This window comes from Notamacropus eugenii, chromosome 1 (genome assembly GCF_028372415.1).
Source record: "Notamacropus eugenii isolate mMacEug1 chromosome 1, mMacEug1.pri_v2, whole genome shotgun sequence".
Classification (NCBI taxonomy): Eukaryota; Metazoa; Chordata; class Mammalia; order Diprotodontia; family Macropodidae; genus Notamacropus; species Notamacropus eugenii.
Window position 1 is genome coordinate 559091739 of NC_092872.1, and position 22885 is coordinate 559114623.

A 22885-nucleotide genomic window follows, 5' to 3' on the forward strand; every position below is an offset into this window, starting at 1 on the left:
TTATTTGTTAAACATTTCCCCATTACATTTTAATCTGGTTTAGAGTATTTGGGAGTTTTAGGGACAGCAAGTTTGATGCTTCTGTTCTACATCTAATAAATTGCCAAGTCTTCAGTCAGCTTTTTTTAAACAAGGTCTATCTGCTCTTAACTCCTAATTCCACTACCCATGTTCAAACTATGATTAGTGCTCATCTAGACCATTGTAAAAAGTCTCCTCCAGTTCCTCTCCTTTACAGTCAGTCTCATCTGTCCAACATCATCTTCATATTGCACATATCTGGCCATTTTGCTCCCTTGTGAAAACAAAGCAAAACAAAACATAACTTCACTGGCTCCCTATTTACCTCTTGGATAAAATTAAGTTCCTTAGTCAGACATTTGTGACCCAATTAACTGCTTAGCCCTGTTTTGATCTTATTTCCATCACATTCCTTCCAGGCAAATTAGACTAATGACAATTCTCTAATTCCCATTTTGCCCAGTCTAGGTTCCCTTTTTTCATATGGGCCCATCCTCCTGGAATGTACTTTTCCCCTTTCTCTTCCCATTGAAATGCTTCTCCTCCTTTTGAGCCCTGCCTTATTCTTCTGTCTTTCTTCCTTTGTTCCATTATCAGAGGATGAGGGGGCCCTTCATCTTACCTCTTCTCATCTCTCATGCCCTGTTGATCATTCTCTTTCATCCTCAATGTTTCTATATCTACTAACTCCTTCCCTGTTGCCTACAAATGTTCATAGGTTTCCCCAACTGATGGGCCACCTTTTCTGTGACACCTTGCTGAACAAAACTCTTTCTTATTTTTTTCTAGTGCTTTGTCTAGACTCCCTTATAGTTAGCACATTCTACTTTGTATTATACTTATTTGTGTAGATGTTTTAATTTTGGGGGGACAGGGACTAAGCTGTTTTTTATGGTTGTATTCCCAGTGCACCTCATAGGGTTTTGTACATAGTAGGTACTCTGGGTTTATTGAATTTAATTAAATGAGAAATAAAATGACTACACAATATTAAGGCTGATTTTTCTTTAATGCTTCATAAACTGTTACTCAAGACAATTCTAAAATAGTAATAAAATATTTTGAACAATGATATACAATACTTCAGACATCTGTAAATTCGTCTTTGTGGGTATGCCCCCCCAAATACATCTGTGGCTCATAAAATTCCTAGAGACAAAATTCTAGGTAATAAAAATCAGTTTATTAATTAGGCCGGTAAATCAATAAATTTAGGTCAGTGGGGGGGTAACCAAAGATGCAAAGGGAGCTCTAAGGTCATCTTAAATCCCAGTCTGTCTTCCTGATAGCACATTATTGGGATCTCCCCTGCAAGCAAAATGCAACTCTAGTAATTCCAGCAAGGAAAACCCCTCCATTTAAGATTTGGTTAAGTTTTTCTTTTCTCAGCTAGGTCACCCCACATTATGGAAAAGCCTCAAGCAAGGGTGACCTTTGGTAGCATAGATGAGTTAAATATGGCTTCTGTTTATGGAATAGAGAGGTCCAGACCTTGTGAGGAACTGGAATGTGATCACACTCCTCAGCCAGTTCCTAGAAACCTAAAAAAAATTACTTTAATTAAACTAAAGGTGGAGACTTTAAACAGAGAAGGGAATATTACAAATTAATATGAATAATGATGTGATACACTATTAGAGTAAATTTTCCTCAGATCATACCTCTAACATCTTTGTAGTCAGCAAAAGTTGCTATGGCCAATAAGTAAATAAGTAAATAAAATCATTACTTTGTAATCAACCTGGTGGTAAGCCTCTCTGAAAAGCTAGGCTTTCCCTTGAGCAACAGATATTCAGTTTCTCCCTCTGCTTTCTACCCACTGCCCAGTGCTTGAATCCTTTCCACTGACCTAGCCTTTGTGAATCCAGACGTGCCTGCACATCCTCATGAGGTTTTAGTGGCAGCAACATCATGGAATATACCATCTTTGTGTCCCTAGTGTCTAGGGCAATGCCTTGTGCATAGTAGGCACTTTGTAAATTTCAGTTGTTTTCACTTGAATCGTTAGGAGAGGTGCTTAGTATCTCAAGTCAAGGACTTTAAAGGACTGCATTCATTTAAATGTATAAACTCTAGTATGTTTATCTTTTAAAAAATTAGTTACATTATTTTATAATCATGCTCAGAAGTCATAAATGAGTTATAGTAATTGACTAGGTTACACATTCAATTTCAGCAGCACAGAAATTGTAGGTACTTCTTGTATTTTGCAAATATTAAAGTCAAGTAGTACTTTTCATTTTTCTTCATGGCATCTCACTGGAAAATTATCACTAAAAATGTTGATATTTAACTTATTAATATCATACACATATTTATTTCTAAACTCCTCAAGACTTTCTGAGAAATAACAAATTATTTGTTAAAATCACTTTTAATGGTGTTTGTGTGTATGTGGATTTATTGAAACATAGAGGGATAAATGAATTTAGAACTTTTTTTTTAGTTCTTTCTATATATAAGGTATTGTATGGGTGCATTGTAATTCAAATTTTATTACAGAGATGCAATATACCACCTAGGTGTTTACAATCGACTTCCAGAGTTGAGATCATTTTGAAGATACACATAAGATTTTTTGTTGAATTGTAAGAAAAAAAAAAGAGGGGACCCACTGTATTTTTTTTTTAAATATGGACAGTAGAAAGGTGAGAATAAGACTGATAATTTCAGTGACATGAATAGGTGTAGTGAGGACTGTGAATCTGCATTGGCAAGAATATATGCATGGTGTAGAGCAGTTCAGACTTGAGGTTTACAGGTTGTGGCTAGCCATGGGTGAGGAAGGGGGAGGGATTCATTACCAAAAAAACAAAAAGCATAGTACCAGTTATTGCTCTCTCAAAGAGACATTCATGCTTGCTTGACAATTAAGTTATTTTTAAGGAAGTAAACACAGCATAACCAAATATCAAAATAAAATCTATGAAGTCTTTCAAATTTTGCAGAGCTAGAGTTTTTTTCAACTCTAGGTATTTTTTAAGATCTTATTTTCTTCAAGTAAATGAATTATAAATAAAGCCATCTTTAACTAATCATGGGTATCTAATTGATATTGTGCTTTGAAGCAAACTAAGGATTCCAAGGAGGTGGGGGAGTGATGAGGAACAACTTTATTCCATCCATACAGGACTTCTCCCATGCAAAGGCACAGAAGGGATGGATGGAATGTTGTGTATATGAAATAGCTAGTAGGCCAGTTTAAATGAAATGGCATGTGCATGAAGGGAAATAATAGAAAATGATTTTGAAAGTCAGGTGGGCACCATATTGTGGAGGGCTTTCAATACCAGACTAAAGCTTTTTGAACATGAAAAAAATACTTTCTGAATACTGTGTACAAGGTAGAGTTTGAATATATATTTTTAAAAAGTGAAGCTCCTTGCCTTTTTTATTCTCCATCCCAAGAAAATCTCCATTCATTTTCTCAATGTTTATTAAATAAATAAATGGATAATGACTCAAATTTATATAATGGTTAATATATTCCCATTTGATTATCACAATAACCTGTAAGGTAAATAGTATTTATTTTCCCCACTTTACAGATAATAAAACTTAGGCTCAGAGAAATTATAACTTAAGTCACAGAGCTAGTAAGTGAGAGAGCCATGAGTTGATCCTAGGTCTTCTGACCTCAGTGTTTCTTCCACTACATCAGAACATGAAAGAATGAGTGAATGAATTGGCAGTCCAATATCATTGATAATCAGATTATTGAACTACTGTGTATAAGGCACCATGTCAAAGGTAGGTTTTTTTCCCCTTATTAAATTTAGCTTTAATTTTAGGCTCTCTGCTATATTGTAATTGTTTTTTTTAGTGCCAAAGACTTTATAGATTTTTTTTTTGTTTTGAAGTTCATTCTTATAAGACACTTATAAATCTGAGGCCCTTCATATAAATGTGCCTTTTATATACTGCTGAAATTGATGTGTCATAATTTTGTTCATTAGAAGACATATCCTTTTTTTCTGTCCTGTCATTGGCAGCATTCCCTGTGAACAACTCTATGGAATGCCTTTAATCTTAAAAGCAACAATAGCAAAACCTCAGAATCACAGAATATTTCTCATTAATGCTAAAAAATATAACCATGTACATTGCGTCCTGTGGCTGTCATACTGAAGTTCCTTTCCATTGCACCAGGAAACAGCAAAAAAATGTGATTGATTGGCTTTCCATCCTATGCTAGACTATCTCCCTTGGGTGTGCACTCAATAAAAACTGATAAAAAATTTGCTTTGGGGCTTTTATTAAAATTTACCTTACAGACCTTATTCTTTGCATCTATGGGGACTAAATGTTAGTAGAAGCTGTTGTCTTTTCCTGTGCTTCTTTTCACCTCACACCTGGTAGCAGCTTTCTGCTTGCTTGCAGTCTTGGTGCCCTCCAAACCATCCCACCCACTGCTGCCAGATTCATCTTCCTAAAATATCCCCTTCATCATGACACTTCTTAGCTCACAAACTTAGGAAGGTACCAACTATATCAAGTCCAAACTTTTCTTCCTCGCTTTGAAGGTTCTGTGTAAAGTGGCCCCATCCTATCTGTCCAGTCACTATTCCCCAACATAAAATCTCTCCACTGTACTTAATTAAGTCCATTTAATACAACATGACTTATTTCTACTTCCATTCATGTAATTTCTTGTGCTGGGAATATCTTCTCTCCTATATTCCTAGTTAGATTCTTTGAAGCATAATTTGTATACTCCTCTTCCACAAAGACTTCTTCTTGACCATGCCAGCTTATATCAATATGTCATTTTTTTGAACTCCTATGGCACTGAAGATCATCTTTACATAGTTAACCTGTAATTGTTCTCTCTTTGTTTTATGTTTTTTTTTCACTAGTGAGTAGTTAAGATAGATCAATGCTCCTCCACTTAGATTTAAAAAAAAAAATAGTTACAATTAGTAGTTAAGCTAGAGTAAAGTTCCTTCAGCTAGAGTAAAGTTCCTTCAGCTAGACTAAAGTTCCTCCAGCCAAGGGCAGGAATAATTTCTTTTACTTCTTTTGGATCCCCTAGACCCCTTAGAATAATACAAGGTGCTTTAAAACTTGCAGCTTTCTCAGAACAGGCTATAAGCATAGGGTTTTCACTACCCTTTGCATGATTATGGGTTTGGGAAATAGGCAATATTCAGGTTTTTAAAATTTTATTTCCATATTTTAATTTCCATATGGCAATAGAAAATATATTTGCCTAAGTTAGTAGAGGGGGAGGGGGAGAGAGAGGCTGGTACGTATCACTGATTCTTCCTAGCTCAGTGGGATTATTCGAAAGTCATGGAGAAGGTGGGACATGGTGTCAGCTGCCTGCTTGACAGATCATAGGTGATCCTAGGGGTTAGATAAGGAAATTTCCTTGGAGGTCACCCAATCCAATCCCCTCATTTTGCAGTTGAGGAAGCTGAGGTCCAGAACATTTAGGTAAGGCTTAAAATCTATTGTTTGCTCATAGTCAGCCTGCTGGGGAGCCCTGACATAAGAAAAAGAAAAAAATAGCTTATCAGGCCTAAGCCTTCAAAGTATTGGTCTTATCATAACACTGTTTCACTAGTGCGGGATATGGTGTGCAAAGCAGCATGACATAGGCAATTAAGAGCCAGTCGGAGAACTGGAAAGACCTTGGCTCAAGTTCTGCCTCTGACACATACTAGCTGTGTGTAAGCAAGTCACTTAACTACGTTGTAGGGAAAGTGTTCTCTAGCATCGGTAGAAGGAATTTCTTCATCATGGACATCATGTCCTAATGAAATGAGAGGGTCCCGTCACTGTTCTTATCCCTATAAGGAGCTGTATCTTAGGTATTTACCTCCCCTCAGCCCTCACTCAAAATTTACTTTTATATGCCATTTTGATCAAAACATAGGCCACATTCCTGAAATATCTCATTGAAAATTATGCTAAAAAATAACACTGATTTTTGAGCACATCCAAGTTTTATATAAACTTAATTTGAAGGGAAAGTAGACTGTATTTAGGCCAATATGGGATGTTTTTAACCATACTATATGAATGTGTGTATGGAAGGAAGGGTTTGCATAGACTTGACAAAGAATCACATCACAGTAATGTTGAATTTCTACAGTCTTGAAAATTTTGAGAGGAAAACTTTTGAGAAGAATTATAGGAAGTCATTTCACAAACATATATTTTACTAGCTAGAGAAGTAAAACACGTTGATTGGCATAATGGCACAAACGCTGGATTTGGAATTAGAGGACTGTGCTTCACGTCCCTGTTCTGCCACTTTCTACCTGTATATCTCAAGTCATTTAACTTCTCTGGGCCTCAGTTTATTCATATGTAAAATGAGAGGATGGAATTGGATGATGTCTTGGGTCTCTTGAAGATTTTTCTATGACTTGTGAAAGCATTGCCCTTGTGCTGGGCTGGAGATGGCCTTTGGACTTAACTTTACTCATGAATGAGCAACAAACTAAGTGATAATTAGGAATACGTGGAAATTAAGGCCCTTAAGAGTCACAAAAGTTCTCATCTCCCTAGAGCTCATTTCCCATAATCTTGCACATGATCAATGCTTAATAAACATTTGCTGAATAAATGAGAATAGAATGCTCATTTCTAGAATATTTTAAAACAGCAGCAAAGATATAAGCTAGAATATAAACTAGTATTAAAGAAACCTGAATGACTCTCCAGCTAAAACCTTTAAAAAGTATTTTTTTTTCCCCTTCAGTAATTATTGTATATTGTTAACCTATTACCTAATGATTCTGAAATATATTTCTATGTGTCCACAGCACCTTGCACCAGGTAGGTGCTTAATAAATGCACATTTAACTAAATTGAGTTCGATGTAAGTTAGTCAAGTAGAAGAAATGGCTGACAGTTCACTTACACCAAAGGAGCTATTTGTGGAGTTTATTAATAGCTTTATTTTGTCCGAATATAGACCAAATTTCCATAGAACCTGGCTGCTCATCCTACAGTGTTATGTTCCATCCCAGTGATTTACGTAGTTCTTTTACTTTAGGGTAATGCTGATGGTACAGTCAGCACCATTTTCTGCTACCACCTCACTCTTACATACATCTTTGCTGTCTTTAGATATTCTGGTTCTTGCCTAATTCTGATTGCTAAATATGGTTTCATAAAATTACTGTTCAGTCACATCTTTAGAAACATGAGACTCTAATTGCAGTAACATGGTCCCCTGTGAACTTCATTCAGTGTGCCCTTTATCCCCTGAGGCCCAGGTTTGGGTAGAGAATACGTAACGGTAGATACCTCTTCTTAGCATATCCCAAAATAAAGATTTTTAAGGTTTTTCTGATGTTGAATATGTCATTAGTATCAAAGAACCTTAGAACTAAAAGGAACTTTAAAATAATCTAAGCAACCCTTTCATTTTACAAATGAGGAAAGTGAAGTACCTCAGAAATTGAAAGGACGTTTGAGGTCTTCTAGTTCAACTTTCTTGTTTGTACACATGATGAAATTGAAACATAAAGAAGTTACATGATTTGCCCAGAGTAACACAAGGAGTTGTTCTGACTTTGTTCCCACTGTGATACTGGCCATCATCAGGTCTTCTTTCCCACACTGACGTAGTCATAGCTAAAGACCAGGTCTCCATGGCTCCCAGTTCAGTGGTTTTAGGGCAGATTCTTTCAGTAAATGTCTTTCTATTTCAAATCCACGTGGCTTTTTATGTGTTTGGTTTTAAATTTCTACTTCTTTACTTGTTTCACAAATATGGTGAAGAGGCAAGATGTGTATTTTTTTCCTTAAAAGGTTTGCAGCTCAGAAGATTTTAAGGAGCCCTTTCTGACGAGAAAATAGGACCTCCATCAAGTTCAGTGTGCTGTGTTCTTTTTTCTTTATCTATATGGTAGTGGCCCTTACAAAATTCATTAGTAAGTCCGAGCTTCCTTAGCACTTTGAGTTGTGGTGATCCCTCTAAAAACTTGAGGTTCTTTCCAGGTCTATTTTCTCCAATTTCCTGCAGTCTAGAGAGACTAGAGATTGTTTAAACAATCCCTGTAACTTTGTTTATTGATGATATAATGTTTCTGTAGCTGGATTTTACTCATGTTGTAGATGGGTCACTTGCATATCTGTTGAACAGGTGGAAAGAGTACAATAACTTACATTTCTAAAGCACTTGAAGATTTACAAAGAACCTTCTTCAAAATTGTTCTGTGAAAGGAGGTTGTGATTCTTTTAGATAATTTTACAAATAAAGGAAACTTAGAGGCTTAGAATGGCTAAGTGACTTGTCTGTTTACACAGGTAATAAATGTCAAAGTAGGAATTTGAAGCTACTTCTCCTGCCTCTGTCCAGAAACCTATCTTCCATGTGTTTATAAATTGAATGTAGTTTTCCTGTTTAGGTCCAGAGCCATACTAATAGTTTCTAAATTATATCCACAAGATTGCATTATAGTTCACTCTTTCAGAGATAGTGGTGATTGCAAACATTTTAAAAATTGTAATATTCTATCATTATTACACGTAAGGGGTATTATTTCTTCCAGTTGAAGTAAGTTAAAATGAATGTTGATTTGAGATTATTTGGGGAAAATTATCAGGACAGTATCAGATAATTGGATACACAGTTGCTGAAGGAAACTCTTTGTTTGGGACAGGTGGGTGGGAATAACTTATACAATGGAAGGTGGGAAGTATTTTCCTCACGGGAGAGGAAGAGTGTGATTTCTTTAAATGGCACAAATGCGATTCAAATTTTCTCTACAACTTAGAGTGGGAAGTACATGTTAGCTAGTTCCATATATTCTGGAGTAAAAAAAATACTCATATGAGTAGACTGATGAAGTTAGTTGAACAAATAATAGGGAAAAGAGATCAACTTGATTATAAATTCATAGGATTTAAATCAAGCAATGGGCCTTAAAGGTCATCTCTTCCAGCCTGCTCATTCTGCAGATAACAAAACTAAGTTATTTGACTGAGGTTCCATGGAGCTGGGATTCAGCACGTGTCATGCAACTTCCACCACACAAAAGAGCAGTCACTTTTCTTCTCATTTGTTCAAGTGCTCTGCTCTCCTGTGCTTTTCATTGATGCAGATGATGGTTTCTAGGAGAGAGTTTTCATTATACTTCTTTGAAACAGACATTAACCATAGTCACTGTTCTAATGAGTTTTAATCAACTTCCATAAAAAGTACTTTGAGATCTTCAGAAGAAAGGGAGAGGAAGACAGAATGTAAAATAATGTTTTATTGACTAAATTCTATTATTCCTTTTATTCTCAAGATGTTAGTGTATACTTTAATGGCTCTGTCCTTGTCTTTGTGTAAGGCCAGATGTTTGAATTATTTCTTTCAAGTTTTAGCAGATCATCTCTATTCATATACTTGCACATGATTCCTCTTTAATAGAGATCTATTAATAGGCTTTTTGTTTTATTTTTCTTATGTCCTCAATTTTATAGTTTTCTAAAGAAGGTTTAAACATGTGGGCCCTTCAAAGGAAGAAGACAAAAATGCTTCTGAATTTTTTTTTGTATTTTTATACCTAGATTCTTAGTTCAATGAGTTGAATTTGCTTTTCCATTCTTATTCTTTTTGAAATATTGTCCAAATGCCAAGCTGTCCAGTTCTACAGCATTAGAAGGAAAAGGTCAGTTGAAGTTTACTTGTGGTAGATGGAGCCCACATCACAACTGCACACAAGTTGCAACAGCCAATGACACTACCATCCGGGGTTGGGATACTCGAAATATGAGGTAAGTGAAGCAGCAATACCCTATTTAACATGGAGCTAGGCGGCCTTCTTTGTTTTGCCCCTCTCTCTAAAACACTTCTGGAAACATTCATTAAGCACTACTGTGTGGCCTCTAGGAACTTACATTCTGCCAGGGGAGAGCAAGAATTATGATATCTACAAAAATAAGCCTGATGTGAAGTTGAGTGTGATAAAGCCTAGATAGAGGTCTGAACCCTGTGGGAAAGTGGAGTGATCAGGGAAGAATTTATGGAGGAAGTGACACCAGAGCTAAGCCTGGAAAAGGATTTCAACATGTAGCCGTGAGGAAGGAGGACATTTCATGCACAGGGAGCAACTCACAGGGAGGCAGGAAACAGCAGGAGAAGATAAGGGAATGATAGCTAACTATTAATCAGTCCAGTTAGGCTGAAACATATAATGAGTGAAGGGAAGTAATATGAAATAAGACTGGAAAGGTAAGTTGGAGCCAGATCCTGAAGGGCCTTAAATGTCAAGCTAAGAGTTCATATATTATCCCATAGGCAGCAGAGGAGGAAAATGATTAAGAGCCAGATGGATTTGGGTGGCTAACATGGTGTTTCTGTCTTTGTATCATGTTTGTAGTATAAATTGTTTTTCATTTTGAGTGCAGCTGAATTCTTTTACCTAAGCTAATTGTTTAATATTGTATATTGATATCCCTTTAGTGGCAGTTATTTATAATAAAAATCAGTGCTCATATAATGTTTTAAAATTTATGTGGAAGAAATGACTATAGACTGGTAATAAACTATTACTGTATTACTTAATATAATTACAACCCTTCAGAAAAAGTTTAATTGTTGTTGGGTTTTTAAAATGTGTACCTTTAAACTGTACCTTTAAGATACACACCTACTGGTTAATCAAGTTTTGTCGTTTAGGTAATTGTACTCAACAACCAACAGTTCTACTGGAACAAATAAGAGGCATTTTTTGTGCTCTGGTTGTGATTTTGATAAGCAAAGGAGTGATGTTGTGCATATCTGTTGTCATGGCAACAGAAGCCTGTGCAAGCTTTTTTAAGATACAGTTTATCCCCTCAGCACACCGTAATTTATCACTAAACCAAGAAGACGGATGTCTTGCAATAACTTTTGTTGCCTTTAAGGGGGGGACAACTTTAAATTTAGTTCTATGGCTCCCTCTGCAAGCTCAGGGTATAGTAATCAATCGCTGTTTTCCAAGCATGTGCATATCTATAAAAGGGGCTTATTTAGTTCCACAAACAGAAGCTGAAAGCCATAGAGTTCAAAGATGATAAATACACTGATTGAAAACCGTTCCTCAGTGTTCTTTTTCTGTCCTTTCTAATTCCATTGTTCTATGAACGGATATCCAGCATTTTAGTATCTAAAGACTGGGATAACATTTACAAATAACATTTACAAAACCAAAATATATGAATGAATCTTTGAATTCTAGAATCCTAAGTATGTAATCCATTTTTCATCATGTGCCTCTTCGTTGAACTATCAGTGGGAAGGGAGCAGAAGATGAGAGTAGCAGTTATTTCTAATTGGACATCACTTTCCTTTTTTGCAGAGGAACAGTCATAGATTTACTCATCAGAAAACTTTGCTTATTTTTTGGCACTTCATTTGAATTTCTTATTCAAAGAACTGCTTTGTGCCTAGCACAATGTTGATGTATAATAGGTTAGTTAATATTCTATTAGTTGATTCAACCTGCAGGAAAAAAAAAGTTGGAAACATTTGCCTAATCTATATTTTGTCAGTATTTAATTCTATATGTTGATCTATTGAAAGGTTTTCGGGTTTGAGATGTCCTATTTTGTGAAAGAATTTCAAAAACTGGAAGAAGTCCAGGTGGAGAACAGTGAAACTGATTTAAGGTCAGAAAGACAACCTAGGAGAGAAGGTGAAAGGGGTTGAGTTCATCAATGCAGAGAACAGAAGACCAGAAGGTGACTTTAATAATGGTCTTCAAATATGTGAAAGATAATTACAGGGAGTGAAGTTGCCCAGCTGTTCACCATGTCTGCTGATGCCATAACAAGAAGAAATTAAACTGCAGAAGAAGGGTTTAAGTTAACGCCCAAAGATAAAAATGTGATATATAAGATAATGTTCTGAATAGCATGGCATCCAAGAAACAAAGCTTTCAGTTTATTAGATTGTGGGTTAAAGAAGAAGCAAATCAGAGATATCCCTGTCTGTTTTCTAGTTCCCTCCCACCTCACTAGATAACCTCAAACTGAACTCATTTCCCCTCTGCAGTCAATTATTAGAATTAGGAGGAGTCACTTTACACCACAGATATTTTTGATTACCTATGACAAAATGTATAGAATGGAGGAATGGATAAAAATGGGAACAGAGAAAGGGAAGAAACTTCCCAGTAACAAATACTTTCTTTTCCTTTACTATTCTCAGCTCTTGTCCTATCCCTCACCCCCCTTTTTTCCCCCTTTCCTTCCCCCAACCTTCCTTTTCTTCTTCTTGTGGGCATCTTTTTCAAAACTCTTTTCCAACAGTCCTGCTGTGCTCTTCCACATCATCCGCAGTCTTTTTCAGGCACACCATTTTAACTCTTTAGGGCATTCAGTTTGTTCTCATAGTCTGAAATCAGTGCAAACTCTAAAGGTGGCCCTGAAGGTCATTCATATATTGCTCATTCTTATTTTCACTCATTTGAACGTTGTTGCCAGGTTCAAGTTGCATCTACTATTTCATTTGGTATTAGGTACAACAAACTCCTTAAAGAAGAAAAAAAAAGGTTTTGACAAAAGCTGGGAAATCCACTTAAGCCCCTTGTGATGCCAATAGGGATTTCCCCAAACTTATCCTTAACATCTTAGCAATGGAACCACCAGAACTCTTAGTGCCCAGGGAGTAAACAAATTACTGGGAAACCAGTTCATTTCTAAAGAGGACAACTATTTTTCCTAATATTTATTTTTATATTCTATTATGTTTTATTGTCTTCCAGCCAGATATATTGCATAGAGAATGCCCATGGACAGCTGGTACGGGACCTTGACTTTAATCCCAATAAACAATACTACTTGGCTAGTTGTGGAGATGACTGCAAGGTGAAGTTCTGGGACACTAGAAACGTTGGTGAACCTGTGAAGACACTCGATGAGCATTCCCATTGGTAATGTGAGCTGTTTGTATGCTTGTTTAGGGGTATATAGAGTATATATTGTTTATTTTGGTAATTGCTTTGCTATATAAAAAGGTACAAAATAATTTGATTTGGGCTGATGTGGATCAGTTTTTCCTTCTTTGTATAAAAGCATTACTTTCAAATTTGACTTTTCTTTTAATAATTTATAAGTTAATGATGGTGAAGAGTTTTTTTGGTTATTTCTAGTGTGTTCTTTTTATAAATCACTAAAGAAAATACATGTGCAATTCATGAAGGTTTGTACAAACATAATTGTCCTGCTCAAGGAAATAGAGGGGTTCATTACTGTTGGTGATAGTGGCTGTGATGATAATAGCAGCAACTTGTACTTTACAATACTTTACAGTGACAGCATTGTACATGTTATTTCATTTGATCCTCACAACACTTCTATAGGGGTAGATCTTAGTATCCGCTTTTTTATAGTTGAAAACAAAGGAACCCAAGAGAGGTAACATAGCTCCTCAAGGTTACATAGCAGGAATGCTGTGGAGCTAAGGTTCAAACCCAGGTTTAATAGATTCCACTTTTCCATATTTCTTTGCTTTTTTATAATTCCTGGGTTACACTTTGACATTAACCTAAGAGACAGGAACTAAGCAAACCAACTGGGTCTTTTAAGAAGGTAGAAAGAATGCTGGGTTTTGGAAATAGAGGACCTGAGTTCAAATCTTATTTGACTCTGTTATTTTACTCCTTGTGTGCCCAAGGACAAGTCATTTTAAATCTCTGGCTTTCAGTTAAATAAATGCTAGTTGACTGATTCAGTTTCCCCATTTGTAAGATGAAGAGGTTTTTAATAGATGGCCTCTTAGATCCCTCCAGCACTAAATCAGTGATCTTATGTAATCATCCTGATCATAATAGCAGCTATAGATTTAAAGATATGCTCCTAGACTTGGTGTAGTAACAGTACCTTTGATTTAAGCATTGAAGTAAGCTTTAATTCTCTTTTTATCATAGAATCCATATTAACTGTTTGCTGTGAGATTGTCATGAGATTTTGTTTAATTTTAATACACATACTGCTTTGGGGGAGACTTTTTGTACTTAGAATTTTAGAATGCTTGTCTGACACCAAATATTTAAAGTTTTTTTATCCTGGGGTTTATTTTATCAGTTAGTCTTCCTCTTTGTATCTTTTTGCTCAGATTTAAGATAATGCTTTAGGGGAAAAAGCCTCCAAAGATAGCTTCAACCCAAACAACTTGGAGTTGGATCATAATCTGTTGAGAAATTTGGGGGGAACTTTTGGGAATCAGTCTTCTGACTCTCAGACAGGATCCTCAGAATCAAACAGTGTGTTTTTCTAGTCATTTGCATTAAATAACCGATGTCCACCTATGTGATTTCTATCACCTTCTGTAGGGTGTGGAATGTGCGCTATAACCACTCTCATGACCAGCTGATCCTCACGGGAAGCAGTGACAGCAGAGTCATTCTTTCAAACATGGTGTCAATTTCTTCAGAGCCCTTTGGTCATTTGGTAGATGAGGATGATCTTAGTGACCAGGAAGAACACCATCAAGAAGAGAAGTAAGGATGGCTTTTCCTTCAATTATTTTGTTTAGGGAAAAAATGGCTTTTTCAAACATTGTGTCATTCTTTTGATTCTCATGGATGATCTGCTGATTTAGGTGGTTTTTCTATAAAACTTTCAGTTATGTACAGAAGTTGAAACCCCCCTTCTTCACAAAGGTTTCCTTTCTAAAGTCAGTTGGAACAGTGGTCTGATTACAGATGCCTAGACTGGGAGTCACCAAGATTGTCAAAGAGCTATCCTTTTGTTGCTTCCAGTTCTTATGATTGCTCTCTCAGAAAAAAATTTAAACTCCAACCAGAAAATACTAAATGATGACTTGAGAACTATCGCCACTCAGTCTTCTTATACATTGTGATTTATACTCATGAATTCAATAAGTTTTTATTAAGTCTGTACTATGTGTTAGGTATTGTGTCAAGTCCCGAGGACTCAAGGGGGAAAAAAACCAACTAAAAACTGCCCCTGCCCTCAAGGAACTTAAATTCTAGTGGGAGAAAGCAGTATGTACTCAGTAAGTAAATACAAAATAAAATTAGGCCTAGGGGAAGGACCCTAACAGCTAGGGGTGGGGTTGGGGAAAGAGGTCAGAAAAACCCTTATGTTCCAGGTGGCATATGAGTTAAAGCTTGAATGAAACTAGGATTGATTATTAGAGGTTGAAGTGTGGAGGATGTACATTACAGGTGTGGAGAACGATCTGTGAAAAGTTACGGAGACAGGAAATGAAATGTCTATTAAGGGAAGCAATATATAGGATAATGTGGCTACAACATAGACTGTGTAAAAGAGAGTAATCGTTAAGCCTGGAAAGTAAAGTTGAAGAAAGATTGTGAAGGATTTTAAATTCCAAATGGAGGCATTTATATTTTATCCTGGAGGCAATGAAGCTGAAATATCTTGGGCAGGGACAGGACATAGACTTGTACTTGAAGATCATCAACTTGGCCACTGTGTGAAGGCTGAATATAAGGGAAGAGACTTGAGGCAGGGAAAAAAGGGATGAAGGGCTGTGCTGTGCCTGGTGCCCATGACAATGGTGAGAAGGATGAATTCCAGAGATGTTAGGAAGCTTAAATTGATAGGCCTAGGGGAAGGACCCTAGGCAACTGATTTGCAATGAGGGTAGAGTGAAAAGTTGAAGATGACTCTGAGGTTGCAAACCTGGGTGACTGAGAGGAAGTAGGAAGATTAGAAGGTAGGGTATATTTGAAGGAAAAGATTATGAGTTTCAGTTTGGACATGCTAAGTGTAAGATGTCCCTGTGAGATAAGAGGTTGGAAATATTCACTAAATAATTGGCAGTGAAGTGGCAGAGTGCATGGAGCACCAGGCTGGGAGTCAGGAAGACTTGAGTTCAAATTCAGGGTCACATTCTATGACCCTGTGCAAGTCACTTAATCTGTTGTCTCAGCTTCCTCATCTATGAAATAGGGGTAATAATAGTATCTATTGTTGTGAGGCTCAAATGAGATAATAATTGTGAAACCCTTAGCATAGTACCTGACAACAAAGTAAATGGTTATATAAATGTTAGTTACTGTTAGTATCATTATCTATTAATTATTATAATAGATGTAGAGTTCAGTATAGAGAAGAGAGCTGGAGGGGTGTGTGTGTGTGTGTGTGTGTGTGTGTGTGTGTGTGTGTGTGTGTGTGTGTGTGTGTGTGTGTGTGTGTATTTATGAGTTATCTGTATACAGATGATAGCTGAATCAGTGGGAATTAATGAGAGTAGAGAGAGTGAAGAGGGCCCAAGGCAGTCTTAGGACCAACTCGTGGTTAAAGGGTGGATTATAGATGATGATCTAGCAAAGAAGATGAAAAATGATCAACTACACAGGAGAACCAAGGGAACATTGTCAACAGAATCCATGAAGGAGAGTATTCAGGTGGAGGGGATGATCAACAGTGTAAAAATCTTCCGAGAAGGATAAGGACTGAGAATGGGCCAACTCATTTGGCAAATAAGAAAACAATAATGAGCTTGGAGAGAGCATATATCAGTCAAATTTCGTCATTGATGATTTTGTACTTGCTATGACAATTTCTGTCCCACTTAGTTTCAGCTTCCTGGTTGGCTGTTTATGATAGTAAACATAGGAAATATTAATGAATATTTTAATGACAATATAATGATAAAAAACCTTATATTTTTCTAGTACCTTTATACTTTTTAGAGTCTCTTGCATTTATCATAACATTGAATTCCTACATCTCCATTCAGAATAGATTTTATTATTCCTAATTTATAGACAAAATAAGGGATAGTGAAATATGTTTTTAGGGACTTGCTCAAAGTCACATTCTAATATTAACTAGTCTCTTGCCTTTAGTGCAGTCTAATTCTCCTAACTCTTGGTCTAACTAGCAGTTTTCTAACTGCTCTGATCAGGGCCATGTAGTCCTAACGGTGGGGATCCCTTCCTTGCTCTTCTACCCTGTGAATATATCTATGAAGCTTCCTTCCTGCTGTCAACATTAAAAGAAAACGTCTCTTATTTGGCTTTCAGTAGACTTGATTTTTACCTTCAGCAAGCTCCTTTACACTTTTGAATGTTTTTAACTTATTATCTCAAAGAATTCAGCTTTTTGTGATTTCAAAGATCCCTTAATGTTTGCTCAGTAGTGATTTGTGGAATAGAGCTTAACTGAATTGAATAGTTTGGTCCCTAAAGTTTGAGATAGCTTTGTTATTTAGTTTTGAGATCATCATGTCACTCATATATCTGTAGCCTTCTAGTGCCTGCTTGTGCGTCCTTTAAAATTGCTTTGTGGGAAAATGTCCATGTATTTACGGCTTTTTCCTCAACTATAATTTGCCAATTTGGATATCCTTAGACTGAGGAGATTACTCTATTTTCTTTTTAGTTTTCATGTTCAGATACTTAGAAACAGAGGTCAAAGAATAATGTTTAACCACAATCACAGTGGTTATAGCCTTACAATATATCCTTATAAAGTCTAGATTTTGTGTACTTTATGGCCAACTGAACTTCATATGGTTAAGCAGATGTTTTTCAGTGACTCTGATGTAAAGTCTTTATTAGACAAGAAACCTGATCATTCCCTTAATCGGAACCTCTGTGAATAGTTGTTGTATTGGCCCATTTCCATGCAGGTATTCTGCAGTGGGGCTGTGTCAGGGACAGATGAAGCATTTGCTGTCTGTCAAACATGAAGACAGCAAAGTGTGTTTGTTCTGGTAATTTCTCAGTTGTTTTTGGAATTATTTTTCATTTAATTTGTCTACATATCTTATTTAATTCAGAAAATACAAAGCACTCAACCTGTAAGCATTTTCCATTTCATTTGGAATAGTAAACTTTCAGTTGATGAGCCAAACCTTCTAGTTATGGGGTTTTGAAATACATGAATTATAGACCCATTATGTGCAGATCCCTCTACTCGGAGCTGTAAAGCAACAGAAGGAAGGGTGCACTTATAAGGAGTTCATTCACCTGTGAACAGAATTAAGACCACTTACAGAACAATGTATCTGCAAGAGAAAAGTAAAACACAAACTATATCAGTGCTTAAAGATAATGAAGTGGTAGAGGTGCACATAGAGAGCTTCCTAGCCAGGGTATATTTTGACCCAGGCTTCAAAGAAAGCAATGGAGGTAGACTAGGAGGGGCAGTCCAGTGATATTAGAGAAAGAAAATGACAGAGCTCTAGACTTGGAAACAAGTTATATTATCTCTTCATATGTAGGAAAAGGACATTTCCCAGGTTTCCTGTTTCGTTTTTTTTTTTTTTTAAGTTTAAATTTATTTATTTACTTTAAGTTTTCAACATTCATTTCCACAAAATTTTGAGTTCCAAATTTTCTCCCCATCTCTCCTCTCCCCTCACCCCAAAACGCCAAGCATTCTAATTACCCCTACCACTAATCTGGCCTCCCTTCTAACACCCCTCCCTTCCCTTATCCCCATCTTCTCTTTTGTCCTGTAGGGCAAGACATTTCTATACCCCATTACCTGTATTTCTTATTTCTTAATTGTATGCAGGAACAATACTCAATAGTTGTTCCTAAAACTTTGAGTTCCAACTTCTTCCTTCCTCCCTCCCTCCCCATCCCCAAAGGGAAGGCAAGCAATTCAATATAGGCCACATATGTGTAGTTTTGCAAATGACTTCCATAGTAGTCATGTTGTGTAAGACTAACTATATTTCCCTCCATCCTATCCTGACCCCGTTTCTTCTATTCTCTCTTTTGACCTTGTCCCTCCCCAAGAGTGTTGACTTCTAATTGCTCCCTCCTCCCCATGTCCTCCCTTCCATCATCCCCTCCACCCTACTTATCCCCCTCTCTCCCACTTTCCTGTATTGTAAGATAGGTTTTCATACCAAAATGAGTGTGCATTTGGGTTTCCTGTTTCTATAAGACTTACAAAAAATGTTTGAAGTGTTGCCAAGAACAAAGAACATTTAGAAGAAATATAAACTCAATTAATATATCACAGTTGCCCTAACTTAAGTATCCATTTTGTTCTTGGGCTCTAGGGAAGTAGAAATTCTGGTTGCTTTGCTATATTACACTATTTATGTTAAACAAAACACCTATAAGACCTCTCATAATGCTTCTTTATATTTTTCAAAATAAAACTAATATAAATAAAGTAAATAAAAATTGTTGTTGCTTGGTCACTTCAGTGGGTCCTGCTCTTTGTGACCTCATTTGGGGCTTTCTCGGCAGAGATGCTGGAGTGATTTGCTTTTCTTTCTCTAGCTCATTTTACAGGTGAGGAACTGAGGCAGATTGAATTAGGTGACTCACCTAGGGTCACACTGCTGTCTGAGGGCACATTTGAACTCAGGAAGATTTCCTGACTACAGGCCCTGTGCTCTGTCTACTCTGCCACCTCACTGTCCAATAAAAATATTTTTCAAAATATAGTAATAACTGAATTAAATATCTATCACTATCATGCATTAATATCTTCCTTGTTTCATTCTAGCTTAATGTCTTTTCCAAAATGTGGTTTCCAGAGCTGAGTGCAGTACTGATACAGTCTGACTAAGGGGAGCAGAATACAGTGGACCAAGGACTTTCATTTTTATAGACTTTATGCTTATATTCTTGTGGCTCTGAAAGCAATAGCTGTCCAGTTTGGGCTGCAGTTTCACCCTGTCATCTTACATTGAACTTGCAAGACACCAAAATTCACAAGTCTTCTTTGCCTAAATTTCTGTGTAGAAACTTGTCCATTTTTGTACTGTTAATTGTTTTTGTAACTCAAATTTAAGAGTTTGTATTTATCCCTATCAGATTTCATTTCATCAGATTCGACCCTAGTTCCACTCTGTTGAGATCTTTTTGGATCCTGAGACGGTCACTCAATACATCAGCTATCGTTCTAAGCTTCTTGCCGTGGATAAATTTGATAAGTTTGCCATCTATTTCTCCACCATGTCTTTTTAGAAGTGATAAAACTCTTATGCTGATACATGTATCAAAGACTCTTTGCACTAAGGAGAGAGAATTTCTGAGTCAAATGACAATACAGATGTGAGAAATTATGAAAAATCCTAATAATTTCCTTGCCACAGAATAATTCCTCATTGTGTTACTCTGAGTGGTCTCCAGTGTTAGGCTAAAACCTGAAGTTAAAATGGAAGTGGGAGGACTTTGGGAAGCCCTTTGTTTCTTTTTCTTTTAGAAGTCCTTTTAAACCTTTCAAAGACAAACTTCACTAGGTAAACTCCCTTCCATTTCGTCAAGTGCCAAGTACCTATTTTGTCTCCCCTTTGAAAAATCACTGAATCACAAAAATCATCTTTCTCAGATCCCCAATAACTTTTTTTTTATCTTTCAAATCCATCTGTGATTGAGAAAGTGGAAACACTGTTCCCTCAGCTGACATGTTAGAACATCCTTCTGAACTCTGCAGAAAATGGAAGTATTAAAATGATCAAGTCCTAGTGCTTCTTTAGAAAGATTCTGTCTTGTGTCCTAGGATACAAATAGCCCTGGAGGCTCAGTAACTGGGCCAGTAGCAGACTCTTTACTATATATTATACTAGCTAGTAGTTGTACAATATGGTCAACTCCCAAACTAGCTCACTTAGCATTCCAGAATTAAATTAAACTCCGTTTCTTCCTAAAGAAGAAGGAAGGAGAATTTCCTCATACTAGAAGGAAAGATGCATGATATAAGGGAAAAGATCATTGGACCTGAATTGGGCAGATTTAGGCTATGGTTGTAGCTTTGCAATTAATACCTATGTGACCTTGGGTGAGTTCTTTTACATCTTTGGAACTCAGTTTCTTCACTTGTAAAATGAGAGTTAGACTAGAAGATCTCTGAGCTATTTCTGTGAGACTCAGAGACCTCCTAGAGCATGTGTTTTTGTATCATTTGTTTTAACTGTTATCATAGACTATCTTTTGTTGTTATTTAGCTGATGAATATATATCTTATTTTCCCAGCTTGTTGTGAATTCGTGGAGGGCAGGAACTTTGTATTATTTATCCTTCTATGTCTTCCAGCATCTAGCTCAAGACTTTTTGTATAATAGATACTTGATAAGTGTTGAATGAAGTAATATGTGTGTGCATTATTTGCACACACACACAACAAGGTAGTGTAATGGAGAGTGTGGATTTGGAGCTGTAGGATCTGGGTTTAAATTTCAGCATTGCTATATTACTTACTTAGTTCTCCATTCTTCCTGTCTCTTCAACTCATATCACTCAGTTGCTTTCTGTCACTGTTTCTTCCTTCACCCCATCTCACATGAACAGGTAGCCCCTCTCCTTGCCAAAGCAAGCCACACTACCTGCATAAGTGATCGCATTCTATCCTATCCCATCTCCTCCAACAGATTGCCCCCTCTATCATCTCGGTCTCTTACTTATTTCAGTCTCTTGTCTCCAGACTGATTCTCTACTGCCTACAAATATACCCATTTCTCCTCCATCCTCAAAAACAATCATTTGATCCATCCATCCCCCCTCACTATTATTATCCCTTATCTCTCCTGCTTTTTATGTCTAAGTTCTTTGAGAAGGCTATCTGCAGCATTTGCCCCCATTTCCATTCCTCTTACTCTCTTCTTAATTCTCTATAGGTTGGCTTTGAACCTCATCATTGAACTGAAATTGCTCTCTCCAGAGTTACCAGTTATGTCTTAATTGACAAATGTGTTGGTCTTTTCTTAATCCTCATTCTTCTTGACCTGTCTGCAACCTTCAACACTGCCAGTTGCCTTTTCTTCCTTGATACTCTCTTATCTCGGTTTTTATGACACCAGTCTCTCCTGGTTCTCTAACATATATGACTGCTCCTCAGTTTCCTTTGCTATACTTTCATTCAGGTCATGGATACTAACTGTAGGTATGCCTCAAGGCTCTACTCTGAGATCCCTTCTCTTTCTTCATCTGCTTCTATGGGTTGTCACTCTATTCAAGTGACTAAGATCTACTTGTTCAGCCCTAATCTTTCTCTGAACCTCTAGTCTCACATCTCCAACTGCTTATTGGATATCTTGAACTGGGTATCCTGTATATACCCCTAACTTAATATGCCCAAAATTAAACTCATCTTTCTCCCAGTTGCCCCCTGCCCCTGGTACTTAAGAGTGTCACCATCTTCCCATCACCCAGGATCACATCTTTCTCTCATCCTTCATACCCAATAAATTGTAAAGTCCTGTCATTTCTACTTTTGTAAACATCTCGTATCTAAATATCTGTATATCTATATCTGTATCTATATATCTCTATCTATCTATCTGTCTGTCTGTCTATCTATGTATATATATATATCTATGTATATATCTATATCTATGTATATATATATATATATATATATATATATATATATATATATACATAGATATATATATATATATATCCCTTTCTCTCCTCTGAAACTGCCACTATCCTGGTCCAAGCTCGTTCCTCCTGCCTGAATTATGAAAATAACCCGATGGTTGGTATCCCTGTCCTAAGTCTCTCTCCACCTCATCTATCCTCCACTCATCTGTTAAATTGATCTTCCTGAAGCACAGATCTGGCCATTCCACACACAGATACCATATCCCTTCCCCCATCTGGTAAATTCCAGTGGGTCCCTATTACCTCCACTATCAAATATAAAATCCTATTTGACTTTTAAAGCCTTTCATAACTTGACCTCCTCCTATTCTTCTTATACCTTACGGACTCTCCTCTTCTCAACATACATTTTGATCTTGTGACGCTGACCTCCCTCCTGTACCTTGCACAAGGCACTCCATTTCCAGGTTCTGAGCAGAGTTATTGGCTTTCTCCCATGTCTGGAACTCTCTTCCTTTTCATTCCTTCCTCCTAGAATCTTGGTTTCCTTCAAGGCTTAGTTAAATTCCATCTTCTGCAAGAAGCTGTTCCCATTCTTCTTTAATCTTAATGCCTTCCCTCTGACATTATCCATGATTTAACCA

General features: G+C 36.7%; 1 protein-coding gene across 2 annotated transcripts in view; it reads left to right on the forward strand.

Moving 5' to 3' along the window:
* Positions 1 to 22885, forward strand: part of EIPR1 (EARP complex and GARP complex interacting protein 1) — a 213383-nt gene that overhangs the window by 187806 nt on the left and 2692 nt on the right. For both annotated transcript variants that reach the window (XM_072634318.1, XM_072634319.1), the window contains 3 exons: positions 9608 to 9744; positions 12717 to 12884; positions 14286 to 14453. In XM_072634318.1, coding sequence (XP_072490419.1) covers positions 9608 to 9744; positions 12717 to 12884; positions 14286 to 14453 — 473 coding nt within the window. The remainder of the gene's footprint in view (positions 1 to 9607; positions 9745 to 12716; positions 12885 to 14285; positions 14454 to 22885) is intronic.